The sequence below is a fragment of the Epinephelus lanceolatus genome, chromosome 13, assembly GCF_041903045.1.
Source record: "Epinephelus lanceolatus isolate andai-2023 chromosome 13, ASM4190304v1, whole genome shotgun sequence".
In the NCBI taxonomy this organism is placed as follows: Eukaryota; Metazoa; Chordata; class Actinopteri; order Perciformes; family Serranidae; genus Epinephelus; species Epinephelus lanceolatus.
The window spans coordinates 2,085,190-2,106,465 of NC_135746.1; the positions used below are offsets into that span (position 1 = coordinate 2,085,190).

The window sequence follows — 21,276 nt, forward strand, 5'->3', positions numbered from 1 at the left end:
CATGACCCAGAAGACTGAGAATCCTCACAAACGTCTGTACCGGATACTCGTTTCATCTGAGTGCTCAGCTCAGCCCTAATCTTTACACTGTTCGCTGGTAAAAATGTATTTACAGTGCCATTACTTGTTCTCTTTTTTTGTGTTGTATTACATTATCTGTCAGGTTGGGAACAGACTGTGACCAGGCACAATGTGTTCCCAACCTGAGTAATAAGCACACTGTGTTTCTTGACCTTGGGGAGTCGTTATTGTTTGGGAACAACAACCCGACTGGCACTCAAGCTTTTTCTAAGAGGTGGTTTTCATGAGGAAGAAATTTCGTAATGCCTTTTGAACAAATGTCTGTTCTCACACGCCTCTCTCCTCCCATACATCTCTTCACGTTTGTTTGTAAGACATTAGACATTATCTTTTTTTTTTTCACTGAATATGGCCCAATAAGCTGCTGACAGTTAGTTGAACAAGATTAACATTTTGTCCAGTTGAAGGCTGACCTGAACCTACGTCTTGATTTATAACATTTGCAGAGGAACACATTAAAAAATCAGTGAAAAACTACAGAAATAAAGCAGTGTCACTTATGATTAACACCAACCCAAACAAAATAGGAGAGAAAATTGCCAGCTGTTGAGGTATATGTTTCAGTGTGGCAGCACTCTTGGAGAAAGTCCACTCCAGGACTCAACAAGCTTTAAATCATGGCAGCTGGAGGTTGCAGAGATTGTAACAGACTGTCTTCATGTCTGAGAGACCTCAGGTGATCTATTTCTCAAACTTTTTTTCCAATGATTTAGACATAGATGAATAATTAAGATTAGGAAAGCTGAGTAAGGCTTTTTGTAAGAGCAACAATATCTGCAACATCCTGCTGGCACGCTATCAAAACTCCATTCAACAAGGTTAGCAGCATTTTGGCGAGCGCGGGCCTAATGGTCCCTAATGTGGTGTTCACTCAGAGCAGATGGGGCTGCTGGGAGCAGAGCCAGACGCACAGAAAGAGGAGGGCAGGCCCTGCCGGGACTGAGGCCCCTAGTGTCATGACAGGGGTTTGGAGGGGGTCGCAGAAAACATAGTGTCAAATCATTGATATCATTGTTAATGATTGTGAGAGGCGAGGTGTGATGTGTGCCAGTAATTGTGGCCGGTTCATTGGTTCATGGGCACTGACATGTTTGAGCGAGGAGGTCGGAGGTTCAGGGCAGTGCTTAAAAAGAGATCAACATGTCACCTCATCACTGCTGTTGCACTTAAGTACCCCTCCCATCAGACCTAACACCCACACAAACACACACTCTTACTCAGAGCAGCTTAGTGGACGTTCAGGGGGGATAGAATATCAAATTCTGCATTTCTCAGTGTCTCTCTGGGCTGGGATTGAGGTTTCAACTCCAGCAAATGCGCATAAGAAATGTGGGATTTCGATATTTTGGATACAGAGTTTCTGTCGGTCAGAAATTCTTAACATTAAAGATTAGTATTTCATGACCCCTGGAACGTAAGAAGTCGGTCTGCAGGGTTTATCTGCTCCTCAGAGGATGACTCAAGTAGCAGTGCATATTTGCGAACAGCTTCAGCTTCCAGTTTCTTCACGTTTGTTGGTTTCAAAACCAGCAGTGAAGGTGATCCATGAAGGTTTAGTTCAAATCCATGACCCTTATTCTTGGATTCCATGCAGGACTGGATCCAGTTCTTTTTATTAAAGCAGTTTTAAAAGTCTTCGCTGATCCTAAGTGACAACTTTGCAAAAACAAACATTTTCTAATATTGAAATTTTTTGGAGACAATCCACTGATCTGGGACTGTGCTGAAGCTATTTCTGGCAAGCAAAAAGAATAAATGGAGGGCTAAATATAACGCCACATTTTTGTCTCTGAAGTTTCCTTAATTCTTTTTGTCCTGTCTCTCCAGGAGTACATGGTCTATCGTAAGCACACCTATATGCGCCTCGATGGATCTTCCAAGATTTCTGAGCGCAGAGACATGGTGGCTGACTTCCAGAGCCGGTGGGTAAAGATAGATATGATCTATGGTGTGTGTGTGTGTGTGTCTGTGTGTCTGTGAGTGTGTGCATGAAACCAAACTCCCCTTTGCCACAAACTTAAGTGTAATTCTGACTTTTTGTATATTGCAGCAATCAGCGAACAGTTTAATCTTACATGTATGCGTCCAAACATGTGTGTATATATTTCCTAGTGAGTCCACATGCTCTGGTTTACATTAGTGTGCAGCTCAGAGGAGACGGTGTCACTCTGGCTCTTGTTGCGGGGGGTGTAGGTAAAGGAGTGTGTTTTATTGGAACAGCTTTATTTTGCAGCTCTCTACCATTATAGTATATCATCTTGCATGCTCATCTCTCACAGGTTTAAAACTGGGGTAAGCAAAAATCCTACTGCAGTTCTCCCCTCTCTGTCCTAAGCACCTCCCACCAGACCAGCACGGCCATATGCACGTGTTGCATACAGTAACCCAGTGTTTCCTATACACAGATTTATTCAATCTTATTTCATTGTAGAGCTTTCTCTCTCTGTTGATCAGACCACAAATGAGACAAGAATTAGCTAGCTACCACACCTCACGGTCTCTCTGTCTCGCTACCGGCCCCTGTGGACTGCTTCCCCAGGAGGAGAGCAGACAGCAGCTTGATTAGCGGCTTGAATTCAGCCAGCACAAACCCCGCCAGTTCCAAATGTCATAGTGGGCTAGTGGCCAGCGGCAGCCCTGGGTCTCCCCTTGCGTAACAGCAGCAACAGAAAGTTTGCTGATGCGGCAGGGTGTTGGGCCTCTCCGGTCCTCCAGAGTTGGGGTTTACGCTGACTGGATTGGGGTTGCTGCGGCCACTGACTGCCTGTTATTCTCCTGAAAAGGTGATCTCCTCAGTGGGGAGTGAGGTGGAGGATACACTGTGATTCAAGGCTCTAGCTAACGTTACCTCCTGACCGCTGACCACTCCTTCCATGGGAGGAGAGCAGGCAGCAGCTTGATTGCTGGCTCAAATTCGACCGACACAAACTCCCCAGCATCAGATGTCATAGTGGGCTAGTGGCCAGCAGCAGCGCAGGGTCTCCCCTGTGTAACGGCAGCAACAGAAAGTTTGCTGATTTGGCAGGGAGTCAGGGCTCTCTGGTCCTCCAGAATATGGGTTTGTGCTGGTTAGATTAAGGTTGCTGCGGCTGCTCACCAGGAGTTTCTCTCCGAAACTGCTGCTACCCGCTCTTCTCCTGATGAAGTGTTGTGGCGAGGAATGAGACACAGTGATTTGAGGCTCTAGCTAACATTAGCTACATACACGGGAACTTGAATCCACAGCCGTGAACCTTTGGCTACAGTTAGCAGAATGCTAAACTATTAGCAAAATTAGCATTTCTGAATGCTCAGCCAATATTGACAGGTGTTTTACTTCGTTTATTGTCTGACTCTCTTTTAGATTCTCTTTTTGTTAAGTCCATTTTACTTTTTGGGTTGCTCTGCAGTGTAGGCGGTTGGTGCCAATGCTGGAATAGCAACTTTGTCTGCAGGATTCTACGCCATTGAATCAAGGTTTCGCTGAAGGGATGTGCACATGCATCTGCATTTCTAGAACAGCCAATAGGAACGCCCTCTTTCTGAAATGACCTGTGATAGTCTTTCGTCATGGGTTAGATTTAATAAAGCCTGAAGCAGAGCCAAGAGGAGCTGCAGAAGTTTCTCAGTCGACTTGAATTACAGCAGCTTAAGGTTTATTATGGGATTTTTTTGCCCAATGAAGCCAAAATGAAACTGCCTAGCAGCGCTTCAATAGGCTTTAACAAACTGTGTTACTATGTATCATGCCCAGTTTGGCTGCCAGGCTTAAGATCATTTTGAGAACGGTTCTTAACTTACATTCTAACTTAATTTTGTGCCATGATTTTGTGATATGGATATTTCTACTTGTGCAGTTGTAAATTATATCTTTCTGTTTTGTGTGTGTCTCCCTTCCTCTCTGTCCACCCCTCCACTCCTTCCCCTCTGCCCTCTACAGGACGGACATCTTTGTGTTTCTGCTGAGTACGAGGGCCGGAGGGCTCGGCATTAACCTGACTGCTGCTGACACTGTGAGTCACCGACACACTGGAGGAAAAACACAACACTGATACAATATCAAAGCTTAAACTGCGCTGGTGTTTCCTAAATATATCAAAGGCCAGTCATTATCTGCCATGTGTTTTTCTTTTGCTAATAGAGCCAGAAAGGATAGTTTTGGATGACCTTTGTTTCAGCATTAATATTATGTTGATATAATGACATTCTAGTATGAAGTGAAGGGGTTTGATCATTCATATATAAATGATGATCTCTGCCTTTGTGTTTATCCACATCCCTCGGCATAATCTCCCTTTGTGTCCCTGTAGCCCCGTTCAAGTGGGATTAGCTTTCATGACAATGAGTTTGAAGTGACTGTTAACGCGGGACATCTGTCATGTTAAAGGGGCAGGTCACTTGGGACAACACATCCCCGTAATTAGTCTCAGGAATTACAGAGAAGGGGAGAGTCTGCATCATGTTCAGCCTGTCATCACCCAAATTGAACCTTGTGGTAAACAATAACAATACAGCAGCATTAGGAACTTGACCGAGAATGACCTCGACATCTTGGTCTTTGTTATAGAAACTAGAGATCTGGTTTTTTTTGTCTTCCTCCAGGTTATCTTCTATGACAGTGACTGGAACCCCACAGTGGACCAGCAGGCCATGGACAGAGCTCACAGGCTGGGTCAGACCAAGCAGGTCACTGTCTATCGCCTCATCTGTCAGGGATCCATCGAGGAGAGGATCCTGCAGCGGGCCAAGGAGAAAAGCGAGGTCTGAAACACAAAGCAATAAAATAAAAATGAAACAGCCTCTATTCCAGTAAACCAAGAAGTAAACAACACAAGTGAATCATAATGCAAATATGCTTTAACTTAAGACTTAATTAATGCTTTATTGTTTGTGCAATAAGATCCAAAGGGTGGTGATCTCTGGAGGCAACTTCAAACCAGACACGCTCAAACCCAAAGAGGTGGTCAGCCTGCTATTGGACGACGACGAGCTGGAGAAGAAGCGTGAGTGTTTGAGGCGTGCACTTACAACATCTTGACTTAATTTGGTTTTCTTTGTGCAAAAGCAACCCCACATCAAGGAAGGAAGACAATAAAACTTAAATTGTGTCTTCTCCTGTAGTGCGTCAGAGACAGGAGGAGAAGAGGCAGCAGGAGGAGTGCAGCAAGGTGAAAGAGCGCAAGAGGAAGAGGGAGAAGTACGCTGAGAAGGTACGGCACAACACGATCAGCAGGAACCCTCAAACATCATCTCAGTCTGCAGGTGCAAGGTTGGAAGAGCAAAGGACATACAGCATGGGATGAAAAATAGGAAGTATTAAAGTGATAAAGGAAGGGATGAGGTAATAAAGAAATTAAGAGTGGCATGTAGAGGCAGCATTCAGGCTACATTCGCACCAAATCCAGCGTTCCCATTCATTTTAATGTGGGTAGTACGTCTAGGCTGTAGTGGTGGGGCTGCAGGGTGGTCTGGAAAAAGAACGCAGTGGCTTGTGGTGAAAAGTTGAAACAGAATGAAGGTTTGAAGAAATGCAATCCAATGTTAGGCTGCGATGGCCAATCACATAACCGGTAATCAGACCAGAAAGACGCCTGCAATCCACTGAAACAAGAAATACCATCACTTTCTATCATTGAATATTATATTAGGCAACAGAAATAAGGTATGATGGACAAAGCAGATCACTCAGCAAATCAGAGATAGAAAAAACGGAGGTTCTCCTTGTGGCTACTAAACCGCACAGTTTCTCTCTAACCATTGACAACTCTAAAGTCTGTCCGTCCCCTCAGGTTAAGAGTCTGGGTGTCGTCCTGTTCACTGTCCTTTGAGGCCCACATCAACATTGACTCCCTTTCCACTTTCAAATCCCATCTGAAAACACACCGTTTCAAGCTGTGTTGAGAATCTTTGGGCTGAACTGAGCTTGAGGTTGTGTCCATACCAGACTTCATGGCAATCTGGACAGTACTTGTTTAGTTGTCTTGCTCTGGACTCAAGTGTTGAACAGGCCGCAGATGTCCTTAGTGCCTGCAGAGGAGACTAAAGGATGTGAGATTTAGCTGTGACAAGAGACAGAGTGGGTGTAAAATATATGACAGTTAACCTATTCCCTCACCCTCCTTTGTTTCTAACCAGCAGAAGAAGAACGAGGAGTCGGAGAGCAAGAAGAAAAGGGAGGTGAACCTGGTCATCTCTCACGCGCCCTCGGCAGACAACTCCAACCTCTCTGCAGACGGAGACGACTCCTTCATCAGCGTTGAGATGGACTCGGCCATGCCCAGTCCCTTCAGTGAGGTGAGGGAATTCAGGGGGTAAAAAGAAGAGAGTGAGTGAGGAGTGAGTGTGATTTATGTTAGAGGATGGCAATGGCTGCTCCATTAAGTCACTTTGGCCTAAATTCACAAACTATCTGCTCTTTATGTTTACTCATTTTTTTTGTTATTGATTCATCTGTTTCCATGTGTTACATTCATCTTTCCTTCTATCCTTCTTATGCTTCTGATTTCCCTTCCTCCTCTCACAATTCCTCCCTTCTTCTCCTCGTTGTTCCATACATCATTCCTCCATTGTTTCCTTTGCCGTACCGGCCCGGTTCCTTTGTTCCCTGTGGTGCTGACCCCCAGCCTGTGTGTATGTCTGTGTGTGCTCCTGTGCACGGCCAGATCTCCCTGAGCAGCGAGCTCCAGCCCGGCTCGTTACCCCCGGATGCCGACGCTGACGAGAGCAGCAGTGACATGCTGGTCATCGTGGATGATCCGGTGTCCTCTGCGCCGCAGTCTCGCGCCACCAACTCGCCCTCGTCTGTGTCTGGATCAGTCTCTGACAACATGAATGGTAAGAGAGCAAATAGATTTTAGCCGACCTCTGACCTTGATCCTTGAGTGAGTGGAGCAGTGTATTATATAGTCACTATTTGGTACATTCTGTGTGTAATTGCTGTTTGATGACACTATACAAAAAATATTCTTGGTTAAACGGCACAATGAATACTTACACATTTTAGTTTCTGTCATGGAAATCGTCCACTCCACAACATTTCTGAAGAGAATATTGTACTTTTTACGGTTTAATTTGCAGGATTAAAGTTTATATACAAAACATATGATCAGTAAAAAGAGTAAATAGTTAAAATATCATGATTTGTTACAGACTAAAGTGTCCCACAGTATATTAGATCAGACCACAAATGAGACAAGAATAAGCATGGTCCCTCCACCTCGCTGCACGCAGCTGACCCTGGGAGAAGAGTGGGCAGCAGCTCAGGAGACTAGAATTTGGGCTAGAATTCGGCCAGCATAAACCCCCAGTACCGGGTATCACAGCGTGCTGGTGGCCAGCAGCAGCACCAGGTCTAACCTGTGTAACGGCAGCAACAGAAAGTTTGCTGAACCAGCAGGGGATTGGGGGCTGTCCTGTCCCCAGGAGCTGGGGTTGCTCTTGCTGGACTCAAGTTGGTGTGGCCACTGCATGGGGGTCAACCTCTGAAAGCGCTGCCTGCTCTCCCATTGGTGACGTGGTCTCAAGTGGTGGGGAGTGAGATGGAGGACACATTGTGATTCGAGGCGCAAGCTAATGTTACATAAACACGAACTTGAATTAGCCACAGCCGTTAGCCTTGTCTCTGGTTAGCTGAAGGCTAAACTACTGGCAACATTTTCTGTTACTGATATTAACACATTTAATGGGCCGCACACATGCCGCATCTTTAACCGCCTGGAAAAGCAAGGTTGGACACTAGGCGCTACTTTTGTGTCTTTTTTGAGTTACCTTTCAAGAGCACAGCAGCAGTTTGCATCTGAGGTTGCTAAGCAACCTTAACAAGCACTGTATCATAGCCTATTTACCTGAAATCCTGAGTGCAGAGCTGACTGATGTCTGCTGGCTGTGATTGGTTAGTCCTTGTCACATGACATGCGGTGCATGCTGCTGTGTTCCAAAAGTAGAGTTTAGTTTATCTCAGAGTGCAATATTGGAGCGCGTCTGCTGCACGTCACCATGAATTTAAAGCCGCAAAAAAACACGGCCATTATTGCGTTTATTTTGACTTTTTTTTTTTTTTAGACGTTTTGATAAGTCCGTCCTCCTTTTTTGGTTTGCTATTTCATCAGGATTTTCCAGCATTAAATCAGGCTTTCACTGATGGGATGTGCACAAGCATCTGCATTTGTACAACAGTTAATAGAAATGCCCTCGCTCTGAAATGACGTGTGATTGGCTAAAGTCTTCCATCACGGGCCAGATTTTCTAAACCCTGAAAACAGAGCCAAGGGGAAATGCAGAGGTCTAGTGTCTCTCAGTCCATTGAATTACAATATCAAAGGCTATGACACCTAAATGAAGCTGCCTACCCCGCTCTAAGTAGTTCAGATTAGCTCCACCACGACAACAAAATACTGCTTAATTTAACCCCAAAGTCTAGAATACTGTAAATATAACTAATGCATAAATCTGTTTTGCTTCTAAAGGCATATTCTTTTTATACTCTATCACAAGTATTTGGACACACACTGTCAAAGTGTTCATATTTAGTGGTTTTCTAATTTTAGATGGTCTCTGTACATTTAATCTGTCACTCTAACAGCTCCAAACATGCCAAATAAAACATAATCTGTGTTATCTATGAGACATTATTATCATGTTTGAATGGTGTTGGAAAAGCAAATCGGGGTGTCTCACATGGAGGTCATAACAGAAGTCTGGCTTGTTATGTTCCCTCCACTATCAGGACTTGTGTTTTAATAGGCTGGCGTCCATTGAGACAAGTGGAGTGTAGCCTCGTATGTGTTATGCAGCTGATTATTCAGATTTATGGGGGCTTTATTTTGCCCTGGACATAATATATTTCAGTATGTTCTGTACCGTGGGATTCAGACAGATAGGGAGCGTATAGTTCATATCGCTGCTGCAGTATATCTGTACTTTGGATGTGCTGTAATAAGGTAATCCCTCTAAATACACGCTGCTTCACTGAAACCCATTTTGGATTTTTGCTGCCATGCTAAGAGCTTCCTGCCAGAGAGATTATTTAAAAAAAAGGAGAAAGTTGGTGCTTTCAGAGATGTGAATGAGGTTATAATGACAGGTTGGAAAGACAGAATGAAGGTTAGAACGAGGGAGCAGTGGGTGAACTTGGACAATTGAGTGAAAAGGGAGGAAGGAGGAGATTAAGGCCTGAAGGGAGGGTACGAGTGAGGGATTTGTGGAGGGTTTTCATCTGTGCCTGGGTGTTAGTGATAGGATAGGCTCATCACCCCCCAGAGAAGGGTCGAATATACAGAGTTTGGATGGAAACATGCGAAGAAAATGCAGACCAGTGGGGGGCAGAGGGAGTCAGACAGAGGGGGAGAAGGTACTGGAGAGATTAGGCGCATTACCAGTGAGGCTCACACTGGCTCTAATTCTGCAAACATTACGGAAAATGAGAGCAATATTCCAGTTTTTGCTTGAGCCTGTACTTAGCGTAATGATGAGTAATGATGAATGTGTAGTAATCCTTCTGTATTACAGTAAAACTCCTATTTCAGTATCTTTGAAGGTCTGGGTCAAGGCCAAACCAGACACAACATCTCTCTCACAGTGCTGTAATGTGTCGTACATGGGGATCAATACATGCTTTACCAAAATAAGTGGTGTACACGTTTCAGATTTTAGTTTTTCTTTGTATGCGTTTGTCTTCCTTCTTCAGGTGTTTCAGCCTCGGAAACAATCAGTCCTGGCAGAGGCAGGTCTGGGCGGAGTCGGGGGCGACCTAAAGGGTCAGGAGGCGGTGCCAAGTCTGGAGGGAAAGGACGTGGGCGCAAGTCAACAGCAGGCAGCGCTGCAGCTATGGCGGGAGCGATGGCGGGGGCAGCAGCTGCATCTGCAGCAGCTTATGCTGCTTACGGTTACAGTGTTTCCAAAGGTTAGTGAATATTGTACTGACAGGCCGTAAAGACCCCAAACACAAAATAACTCTCAGTGATAGACTCTAATATTTTCAAGCACAGGCCTCACGGGCTGCCAAGCACCTACATTTGGTGACTCAAATGTAAACTACGGTGAAAACAATACAGAATGTTGCAACCAACATGTTATTATCATGAATATTTGTGTTAATAAAGATTTAATTGGAAAAGAAAACAATACAGAAAAGGCAAATTTACACAATTTAACACAACCTCAGATTCAGACAACTTTGTTAATCCCCCCAGGGGGCAATTTGTTTGAACAGCTTGCCTTTCACACACACTATAACATAACATACAGGAACATGTAGACACATAAATAGATGAGTAATAATAAAAACAAATATAAAAATGTGTGAAGGAGTTCAGTTTAGTTAATAGACTGATTATCAATAAAAGAGATGAAAGAACAACATAAATCTACGGATAATTTAAAAGACCAATAGCAGAGGGAATAAAAGATTTTGAATATTGGTTTAGTTTTACGAGCAGGTAAAACGTAACGATGCCCTGACGGCAACACAGAAAATTCGCCTGTAAGAACGTGTCCAGTCGAAGCTGAAATAGCTGTGGCTCTCTGGAGGATTTCTTAACTGCAATAACCGGTCAAGTCCCGTTGTGTCACTGCGTGATCTTAGAGCAGATTTTAACTGGTTTTCAAACTCCTAAATTTTTTTGCACACATTTGTTGAAATCCATGTTAGTGAGCCCTTCTCCTTCGCCAGGATAATCCATCCACCTGACACGTGTGGCATGTTAAGATTAAACAGCATCATTACTACACAGGTGTGCCTCAGGATGGTCACAATGAAAGGTCACAGGTTTATCCTGAAAACAAGACATTTATTTTGCACTTTGAGCTCTGAAGTTTGGATGAGTAGCACCACATTTTTGGTCAAAGAGTATTCATCTGTAAAGAGGACACATCTCCAGAGTGCCAGACACCATCCAAGTTCAACATGTTCCCTCATTATGACAAACTACAGTCAGGTCAAGACCCTGCGGATGACGAGTGCAGTTGAGTTTCCCTGAGATGGTTTGTGCAGGACATTCTTTGGTTCTTCAAACCAATTGCTGCATCAGCTCTTCAGTTGGCTCGTCTCAGATGATCTTTCAGGTGAAGAAGCTGGTTACATGTGGTTTGCAGTTGTGTGGTGAGTTGGATGTACTGCCAAACTCTCAGAAATGACACTGAAGACGACTTACAGTAGTGAAATGCACGTTCAGTTCACGGCAACAGCTCTAGTGGACATTCCTGCAATCAGCATGCCAGTGGCATGCTCCCTCAAACTTAATGACATTTGTGGCATCGTGTTGTGTGATCAAACTGGGGATTTTAGAGCGTTTTTTTATTGGGACCACTCCAAGGCACACCTGTGTAGTAATGTTGCTGTTTAATCAACATCTTGATATGTCACACCTGTCAGGTGGATGGGTTATCTTGGCAAAGGAGAGGTGCTTTTAACAAATGTGTGCACAACATTTGAGAGACATGAGTCCTCTGAGTTCACAGAAAAAGTCTCAAATCTTTTCAGCTTGTAAAAAACGGGAGCTAAAACAAAATGTCAGAGCGTAAAAAGTCCTGGTTCTCTGCCTCTGATGTGAAACAAAAAGCCACTTTTGGACAACGTTAGAGTGCAGCATTAAACTGGGACATGCTGTTTCTTTAGAGACTAACCATGCCCGTGTTCATCTCTCCATCCAGCAGGCCTCTCTGCGTCCAGCCCCCTGCAGCCTTCCCTGGGCCGGTCTGGTACCAGCCCCGCCTTCAACCCCAGCAGGAGCTCCTCCCCCCAGGCCAAAGGAGGCACCTCCCACCCGAGCCCCCACAGACAGCTGACCCACAGCCACCACCACAGCAGCCACGGCGCAGTCAGGAAGGGCAAAGGCCCCGGTGGTCCTGGGGCTCGATAATGCACTCATACGCACTGTACACACGTGAATGTGCCCTCACACACGCACAACTGACTCAGTATAGGACGCGCGCGCACACACACACACACACACACACACACACACACACACACACACACAGATGACTGACCTACTCTCACTGTGACGCCCTACACCTAAACTAATAGGGAATACAGTATAAAACAATGGAACAGAGGCTCACTACCTGGAGGACCATGCTGCGTCTGCTGGCTCAGCAACTAAAAAGACCCTCTTCACACACACACACACACACACACACACACACTCATTCAAAGGTACAGTCCCTACCAGCCTCCACATTACTTAGTTCCATTTTATTTTAACATGTCCGGGTCCGTGGACAGAACCTGCCTTGAGTATTTTTGTTTGCATCGTGACGAGAGTATTTCCAAGTGCTTTTCGAGAAGACGGACTGTACTTTTTATACTCGTGACAGGAAACTCTTTTGATTTGCTATCGAGCTGCGATGTTACAACAAAGATATGAACCAACACATGTAGCTCAAAGGGCTTTGAAATGTTTGCCAGTTTAGGGAGGCAAAGGAGTTTCTGTCAAAATGCACTGAGCCACGTCTTCCGTTTATTTTTGGTGTTATTGTTGCTCATACATGTTCTTTAGGTTATTTAATTGTTGTGTAGATATGCTCAGTGCAAACTGGTGGATGATTCTGCATTTCACAGAGCTTAAAGGAACACTTCACCCTCTAAATGATCATTTGTATATCAGTTATTCATCCCTTGTGCTAAATCTGTGAAGAAAACTGTTTTTTCTGACATGCCTCTGATAGAACGAAGAATCCAAAAAATGGAGAACATTTGTAATGAATTGAAGTCATAGGGGTCCATGTTTAACAACAGCAAAACTGTATCAAAACATCTGTTTGTAAACTTAAACATGACTCTTGCAGTATAATCCAAGTCTCCTTTATCCAGTCGTATGCTCAGTACCTCCCAAACACATCCAATTTTACTAAAAAGTCTCTTCAAAGCCAAACTCCATTTACAAAAACAAGTAATTTTACCTCACTGAACACAGGAGCTGCTGGTCTACTGCTGCCTTGATTTGTTGGTTTGTTTGTGTTGTTGTGTGACTTCGGTGAATCCAAACTAACCCTTTAACACACCAGAGTCACACAATAACACAAACAAACTGCAAATCAAGCAGCGGTAGACCAGCAGCTTCTGTGTTCAGTGCGGTAAAATTGCTGTTATTGTCAAAGGAGTCTGGCTTTGTAGAGAGCATGGATAAGTTTCACTCTATGTTCAGTTTCCTGTCAGAAAGGACTGTCTGTTTGGGAAGTACTGAGCACACGACTGGATAAATGAGACTTAGATTATACTGCACAAGCTGTGTGAGAGTTTATAAACAAATGTTTTATATAGTTTTGCTGTTGTTAAATGCAAACTGTTTACTTAAATTCACGAAGAATTGTCCCCGTTTTTGGATTCTTCGTTCACTGTGAGAGCATGCAACCAAACCTAAGTTTCCTACCTGAACTCAGCATAACACAGGATGAGTAACTGATACAGAAATGGTCATTTGGGGGGTGATGTATACTTTAATGTGAACCCATACCTTACCAACCCAGACTTTACCAAACAATACGTCGACAGCTTTTCTACTAAAGCTCCTATTTTTGTAATAAAAGATGCGAGTACCCATATCAACATGGCAGGTCTTAACATTTTAGTCAATAAAGTGTATGCCCGTACAGATGACAATGAAAATGATATATTTTTTGTCCAATATGGGAAAATGAATGAATGAATGATGTGACAATATTCCAAAATGAGGGGTACTGGTTGATCCGGCTATGCTGCTAACAGTAAATTTATGAATTCACTCAGATTATTTGGTTGTCTAATATTTAAGTTATTTGAGTTATGTTTAAAAAAAATGGGCAATTTGTGATAATTGCGACTGGGATATTCACCTGTTAAACAGTGTAAAATTGTACTGAAGCCATTTTTATTTTTCAGAAATTGTTTTTTTGTGGCAGTTCTCTTTGATGTCATTGATGTTTTAGGAAGGAAAAAAACCAAGGTTTGCATCAGTGTCCTGAGTTGAGCACTACATCTGTTCTAGGTTTGTTTGTTTTGTGTTTATAGTGTGATTAAAATATGATGTTCTATATTGATGATGTACATAATGATGAGAGCGACATTTCCTCTGGCTTTTCCCTCATTTGCCTGTCTATTTTTATAGGTCATGTGTACATATGAAGAAAATGCATTTGCCGTTTTACTAACAGGAGGAGCCAACTGAAAATAAAAGAGTGCTAAATCTGCCTCGTCTGCTCATTTTGAATTATTTTATCAGAATCAGTATACCTGTATTGTTAACTGGACAGTAGTGGCTTCATCATTCATCCCTAAGGACGGATAAAATAATGCAAACCTGAACGATATGAAGAAGAATACGTTACTGCTTCACAGAGGAATACTTCAACCACAAATTAGCCATTGCATATCAGTGACTCCACGTTGTATTGAATTTGGGAAGAAAACTTTGTTTTTCATGCATGCCTCCACAGTGAACGAAGAATCCAAAAACAGAAAAAAAATATTTATTGGCGTAAAAAGGTACAGCATTTAAAAACAGTAAAACCTTATGCAAACGTCCTTTTACAAACTCACACAACTCATGCAGTATAATCCAAGTCTCATTTATCCAGTCGTATGCTTAGAACTTCCGAAACGCACTAAAACCTGTGTCTGAAACTGAACTGAAAGTGAAAACCGACAGAAACAGTTACACTCAGCAGCCACTTTATTAGGTACACCTGTTCAGCTGCTCATCAATCAGTCAAACGTGGCAGCAGCTCAATGCATTTAGACATGTAGACATGGTGAAGACGAGCTGTTGAGGTTCAAACGGAGCATCAGAATGATGAAGAAAGATGATTTCAGTGGCGATGGATGGACAGAGGATGGTCCCAAAAAGAGCAAATATCCAGTGAGCCAAAATGCCTTGTTGATGCCAGAGGTCAGAGGAGAATGGCCAGACTGGTTCAAGATGATAGAAAGGCAACAGGAAGTCAAATAAGCACTGGTTCCAACCAAGGTGTGCAGAAGAGCATCTCTGAAGCAACAACACCTTGTCCAACCTTGAAGCAGATGGGCTACAGCAGCAGAAGACCACACCAGGTGCCACTCCTGTCAGCTAACAACAGGAAACTGAGGCTACAATTCACCAAAACTGGACAATAGAAGATTGGAAAAACCACATTCAGATGGAAGCATGGATCCATCCTGCCTTGTATCAACGCTTCAGGCTGCTGCTGGTGGTGTAATGGTGTGGGGGAGATTTTCTTAGTACCAACTGAGCATGGTTTAAACACCACAGCCTACCTGAGTATTGTTGCTGAGCGTGTCCATCCCTTTATGACCACAGTGTACCCATCTTCTGATGGCTACTTCCAGCAGGATAACGCACCATGTCACAAAGCTCACATCATCTCAAACATGACAATGAGTTCACTGTACTCCAATGGCCTCCACAGTCACCAGATCTCAGGAACGGGAGATTCTCATCATGGATATCCAACCGTAAACCAGCAGTTCTTGTGTTTTGCAAGATAAAATTACTTAAACTCACAAGTGAAAAACACGTCATGAGACCATTTTAGTTTCCTCTATTGTTCCTGGGTCCAGGTTTTGTGTTGAGACTATCTGTGGCTTTCTGAGACCATATTTTTGTGGTCTTTGGCTCCCAACACACCTGCAATCAGCTTTTTAAAATGTTGACACACTAAGATTGGTGCTTGAGACATAACAGACGCCAAGGTCAAATCTCTTCACCAGGCCTGCAAAGCAAAACCACATCTTTCACTTTTTATTCAGTTCATAATTCAACATCACACTTTTTTTTTCTTTGCAAAATACCGCACACACTTCTCTATATTAAACACTCACAAATAGCATTTTGAATAAAAATCTAATTTGGAGGGCCTGTGTGTGCACCCACAGGTCACCCACAGGTCACCCACAGGTCACATCCAGCACTAATGTCATTTACTCTCAGCATTAAAAAACAAACTACATTTAAAAAATCCAACTGTAGTTTGTCCAGAAACAACGTCCCTGTGACTGAGGATAATCTACAGACCTCTCTGCGGACGGTTTTTATTGGAACTACTTTCTATTGAGAAAATGTTCTCTATGGAAACTGTTGAGACCTCAGTGACTGGGACATTGTTTTTGGAAGGACATGTTGCTATTCAGTTTTCCTAATGTAGTTATTTAATGCTCTGAGCAGTAAATTCCTTTCAGCTCTGTCAGATCAGGAGATGGAGGTGGAAAAAAGATGGCTTTTTATAATTTGGGTGAACTGTATGAAAGCAAGTCAGAGACATTACGTGTATTTGAAGTTTAACAGCCACTGCATAGTTAATGCTGACATTTAAACACCAATGAATTCATAGCATTAAAAAAGTTTTTGGAAAACCATGTATCTGATTGTTTTTTTCTTTTTGTTCCTAATTGTTGTTCCGTTCTTGAATTAAAATTTCTTGATCTGCAATTTCAAAAGTTGAAAGTTAATAGATGTTTTTTCAGTGTTCACAGATTCAGATCCAAACTTTCAAGTTTGTGAATTTAAAAAGAAACAAATCAGGTTGCATGAGTGATGGTACAGAAACATTCAGGCTGGACTGCCTGATCCTGTTCAAGATGTTACTACTTGAACATTTTCAACTTGAATTTTTGAATCTGAATTCCACCAATAGAATTTGACTGATGTTCTATTTTTTTATTTCAGCTTCAATTGTAGGATCTCAATTTGACCCATCAACTTTCAGCAACCTGAATCTTTTAATTTAACTTAATTGAATTGAATTGAATTGAATTGAATTTAGTTTAATTTAATTATATGTAATTGTATTTTCATTTATTTATTTTGTTTTGGGTTTTTTTTTGTTCTGAATTTGTAACCATTGAAAAAAAAACTATAAACTTTCATATTTCGAAATTTAGGTTAAATTTGATGCTGAAATTCAATCGGTCAAATTGAGATCCAAAAATAAAAACTCAAACTGAGCATCAGTCTGATCCAAAAATTCAAGTCCAATCGAATGTCAGCATCAAATTTCACCTAAATCTTTTTATTTATTTCAAAAGCTGAAAGTTTATAGATTTTTTTCAATGTTCACAAATTCAGAACCAGAAACCAAAAAAAAAAGGTAAAAAAGATTCAGGTTGCTGAAATTCGATGGGTCAAATTGAGATCCAAAAACTCAAACATTCGGATCACCATCAGTCAAATTCTAGTGGTGAAATTCAGATTTAAAAATTCAAGTAATTCCAAAACTTGAAATTTTGGATCTGAATTTGTGAACACTCTAAATATATATTCATACTCAGCTTTTGAAATTACTAATAAATAATTTCAAAGAGGTGAATTCTGAACAAATAAAGTCAGATGGTTTTCACAGTAAAATATTTTAATGCTATAGTACTCAATGGCTGTTAAAATTCAAATATACTTATGTTTCTTATTGGCTTCCACAGAACTGACCCTTTGATATATATACATATATATATATGTATATATGTATATATATACATATATATATATGTATATACATATACATATACATATACATAATGAGGTCCTGACGTGATTTATATTTTGTGGGTTTTAAAGGTCCAAACACTCAATCCTCTGAAGTGCACCTGAACTCATGTCCGTATATTTTCACATGGTTTGGTGGGAGGCCGGTCAGATTTCATCTCGATGAGCAGCATGTTCTTCCTGGTGCACTCTGACATGACCACCGAGCAGACTGTAAACACAGGACTTCCAGGTCTGGGCTTGTTCCCGGCCGGCAGTTATATAAGCCTCTGCAACTAGATAGACTCTTGACTTGAACCGCGTCCAAGGTACAAACTGCTCCAGCCAACGTTTGGGAGTGCCCGATGTATGTTTGTATATGTGTACACTGTTCCAGCAGCCAGGTTTACTGAGTAATCTGGGTAACGCTGCCGAGCACAGACTGTAAACACATCAGACCTGGAGCAGGGACTCAGGGAAGCTATCAGGGAACCTGCTGCATGGAGCAAACCTCTGACCTTGGATAGTTGTGTTCTCTAATGTGGCACCTGTGTAGTTGACATATCCATTTAATTAGTGTCATCACAGGTTGTGACCTTATGTTTCCGTCTCAGACTGTTTAATTCTCAGCAGGACTGTGACCTATACAGAATTTGGTGGAGCGGGTTCACTGCCTCCACTCAAAGTGTTTCTTAAAGGCTTAACGAGGTTAGTATTCAGTCATTCTTTAAAGGGACACTTCACAGGAATAACAGGTTACTGCTGGTAAACAGTGCTGCCAGCCTTACATTCACTTTGGAAAGAAAAAAACATGGCTGCTTACACTGAAACACCGACTGATGACTTCGGCCTTTCTGGTCTTTCCACAGATGGATATCGACACATCACACTGTGCTGTTCTCCAGATACACTTAAAACTCCCTTGTACGCACAGCGACAAAAAGGCTCTACGCTGAGGTTTGTTTGGATTAAACTAAATTAAATTACATTTTTAGGTAGAGTTTAAGAATCAAAATAAAATTAAAAATTCATTCATAACTTTCTTTATAGGCCCAGTTGAATATTATAATAACAATGTGCGGTTATCACTAAATCCATCGGCACACCTGGATCAACCTCTGGCCTAGGTGTTTACACTGACGACACATCATCACGACTTTATTGAGATGGCCAACTATGTCTCCATCACTTCTTAGAAGCATAAATGAAAAATGAATTAAAATGAATGTTACTGATGTGAACAGGTGCCACATGAACATATAAAGAGGTCCCTTACTATGACAATAACCACCTAAGCCCTATGATAAGCTAATATGGCAAGGCTTAACTATACAGACCAGTGAGCAGTGATAACTAACATGTCTTTGGGGTCATCAGGTGGGAACCTCCTTTCACCAGTGTGTCGTCTAGTTGGCCCCACGACACCTCCAGGAGGCTAGACAGTGATCTCTGGCGTCCCAGAGACACTCCCCTAATGCCAGGTCTCACTGCTCCCCGCACCAACCCAACAACCTCCTTTACCTTACTTACACATGGCTTTCTCAGCCCAAACAGCACTGCCACCTTCAACCAAACCCAGCATGATATAATGTGGTCAGGCTGTCAGGCGCTCCGTGTTGCTTTAACAAACTGATTCTCTTGTAGATCAACTTTTCATTTTTATTCACTGAGCACTGATCCTCTCTCTAGAGCGCAAACTTGTGTTTATTTGAATTCTGTTATATTTTTATACCTTGAATTGTTACTTACTGCTCGCATTTTGTTTGTTGTTTACATCAAAGACATCACCATATAGGTTTGATGCTCACTATTTCCTGTGGGAGGAAGTGTCCCCAACCAATCAATGTTAAAACAAGTCCTACACCCTTGTAGTAACCCCGGCTGTGCCCCTTTGAAGCTCCTTTTCCCCCACCTGCTGTATTTATCTACTCACCTAGCTACTGTAGGAACAAACAACAGAATCAGACTTCTTTTAACTTTTTATTAGTGTTTCCAACTGGATGAAAAGTTGCCACAAGCAACTTTTTAAACAGGTTTGTTCTTTAAAAATAAAAAATAATCACAGCAGCTATTTGGTGAATGGAAACAGGTTCAAGCACCACAGTTACTCGCTGCACCGTCTGAATGGACTGGACGGAATCTCAACTGTGCAAACATAAATAAAAACATTGGTGTGCACACATGTTTACAGTCAGGAACAGTTCAGACACCGAACACTCTGTAACCACCGTACTAACATGTGCTGAGTAACATTACAGTGTCAACATGAGGTCATGCTTCAAAACAACAACAAAACCCTCCACTCACTAACATGCTTCCCTCTGATATCACTGCAACAGCATTCAGTGATTCACGTACACTGGTTGGTCAGAAGCAAGATCTCACAACATAAAACATAGATGGACGAACATGACGGATACAAAGCCTCATCCACTATTCACGCTCCTGAGACAAAGGGTACGAGCTACTGGGCTGCTAACAGACAGGACACCACGGTCAGCGCCGCCGCCTCGATGGAGTACAGGTGATGGTCTTCCACCTTCGGGCAGCTGCTCCTCATGAACTCGGCCAGCCGGAGCAGATACTCCAGGTTGTGGCCCGTCTTCCCTCTGCACACTGCGATCTGGACGCCGATCGCCTCTGGGCTGGCCGGCCCCAGGTACAGGGCGTTGTCGGAGGTGGCGATGTACACGAGCGCCTGGACTGGAGGCTGATCCCCTCCCTCGGGGAAGAAATCCACCATTTTGGTGACGTAGCCACCGCAGACCGTCTCACGCACGTTGAGGTACTTCAGGGACTCTTCAATCTGAGAGCCTGTCACCTCAAATGCCACGCCCCAGGTGCTCTCCTGTGAGAAGACAAACACATCATGAGTGATCATGTAGAGGGGGAGTACACTGAATTTTCCCCAAGCCTGGAAACTCCCCTGCAGTTTCCACAGCATCACTAACAAACCAATAGGAAGTAGAGCTTTCCACTTACGTCATCATCTTCAATCAGCGTCACCACTCTTCCGGGCTGCAGAGAGAGAGGAAGACAAATAGGTCACGTCATGGACAACGCCTGATCCGAGCCACAGCTGACACACAGCTGGCCGAGTCACAGTAAGCACACGAACATCATGTAAAGTTACCAAGCTGATGTTAAGCTAACACATTTAGCATCTCACCATCTCGTCGCTGCCGCGGTGAAAGTTGTCTCCGTGCCAGAAGCGTCTCTTGTAGCCTTGAATGTAACCGACCTGGCTCCTCTTGTACTTGAAGTCCGGCTTCCACACCAGCGACCCGTACCCGAAGATCCACAGGCTGCTCTTCCCGCTGATGATGTCTTGAGGCTTCATAGTGTTGACGACGTTCAAATGAATCGATGAAATTTCGACGTATGGGATTAGCTAAGGGGGACTAGCTAGCTAGCTAGCGTTAGCTTCCTCCGGTCCAGGAGCAGCGGTACCGGCTGGCTCGCAGGTATACCGCGGACGGTATTCGAGCCCAACTGCTTGGCAGTTGAGAAGATGGAGTGTTGGTGGTTTTGCCTTGCACTATGCATCGCCATTGCATTACAGGTGCCGCATTATGCCTTAAAAATCCATGGCAGCCGCTTTGGCCTTCAGACTAACGGGGAAAAATCAAAACCGGTTTCGGCCAGCTGCTTCGCCGGCCGTGACGACACGAAATTAAAGTTTACGAATGAAAAGATCGAGGTTTGATGAAGGCGTTTCAACACCTGGTGGTTGAATCTTCTCCCGGTTGGGAAGCGGCGGTGATTTGAAGCGTTACTCCGATAACAT

The 21,276-nt window shown here is 43.1% G+C and overlaps 2 protein-coding genes across 5 annotated transcripts in view; one reads left to right on the forward strand and one right to left on the reverse strand.

Annotated features, from left to right (window-relative positions):
- ino80 (INO80 complex ATPase subunit) overlaps positions 1-14,226 on the forward strand; it is a 55,205-nt gene extending 40,979 nt beyond the window's left edge. The window contains exons 29-37 of one of the 4 annotated variants that reach the window (XM_033649156.2): positions 1,909-2,003; positions 4,001-4,073; positions 4,663-4,821; positions 4,961-5,063; positions 5,182-5,270; positions 6,196-6,354; positions 6,684-6,894; positions 9,746-9,961; positions 11,710-14,226. In XM_033649156.2, the coding sequence (XP_033505047.1) occupies positions 1,909-2,003; positions 4,001-4,073; positions 4,663-4,821; positions 4,961-5,063; positions 5,182-5,270; positions 6,196-6,354; positions 6,684-6,894; positions 9,746-9,961; positions 11,710-11,918 (1,314 nt within the window). In that variant the 3' untranslated portion in view covers positions 11,919-14,226. The remainder of the gene's footprint in view (positions 1-1,908; positions 2,004-4,000; positions 4,074-4,662; positions 4,822-4,960; positions 5,064-5,181; positions 5,271-6,195; positions 6,355-6,683; positions 6,895-9,745; positions 9,962-11,709) is intronic. The other 3 variants (XM_033649158.2, XM_033649157.2, XM_033649160.2) reach the window with 3 other exon arrangements.
- A 5,230-nt stretch (positions 14,227-19,456) lies between these two features.
- Positions 19,457-21,276, reverse strand: chac1 (ChaC, cation transport regulator homolog 1 (E. coli)). The gene is made up of 3 exons (XM_033648008.2): positions 20,659-21,276; positions 20,472-20,507; positions 19,457-20,337 (listed from the first exon to the last, which is right to left on the reverse strand). Exons 1-3 carry the CDS (start codon positions 20,827-20,829, stop codon positions 19,954-19,956), a joined length of 591 nt encoding a protein of 196 aa, XP_033503899.1. The 5' UTR covers positions 20,830-21,276; the 3' UTR covers positions 19,457-19,953.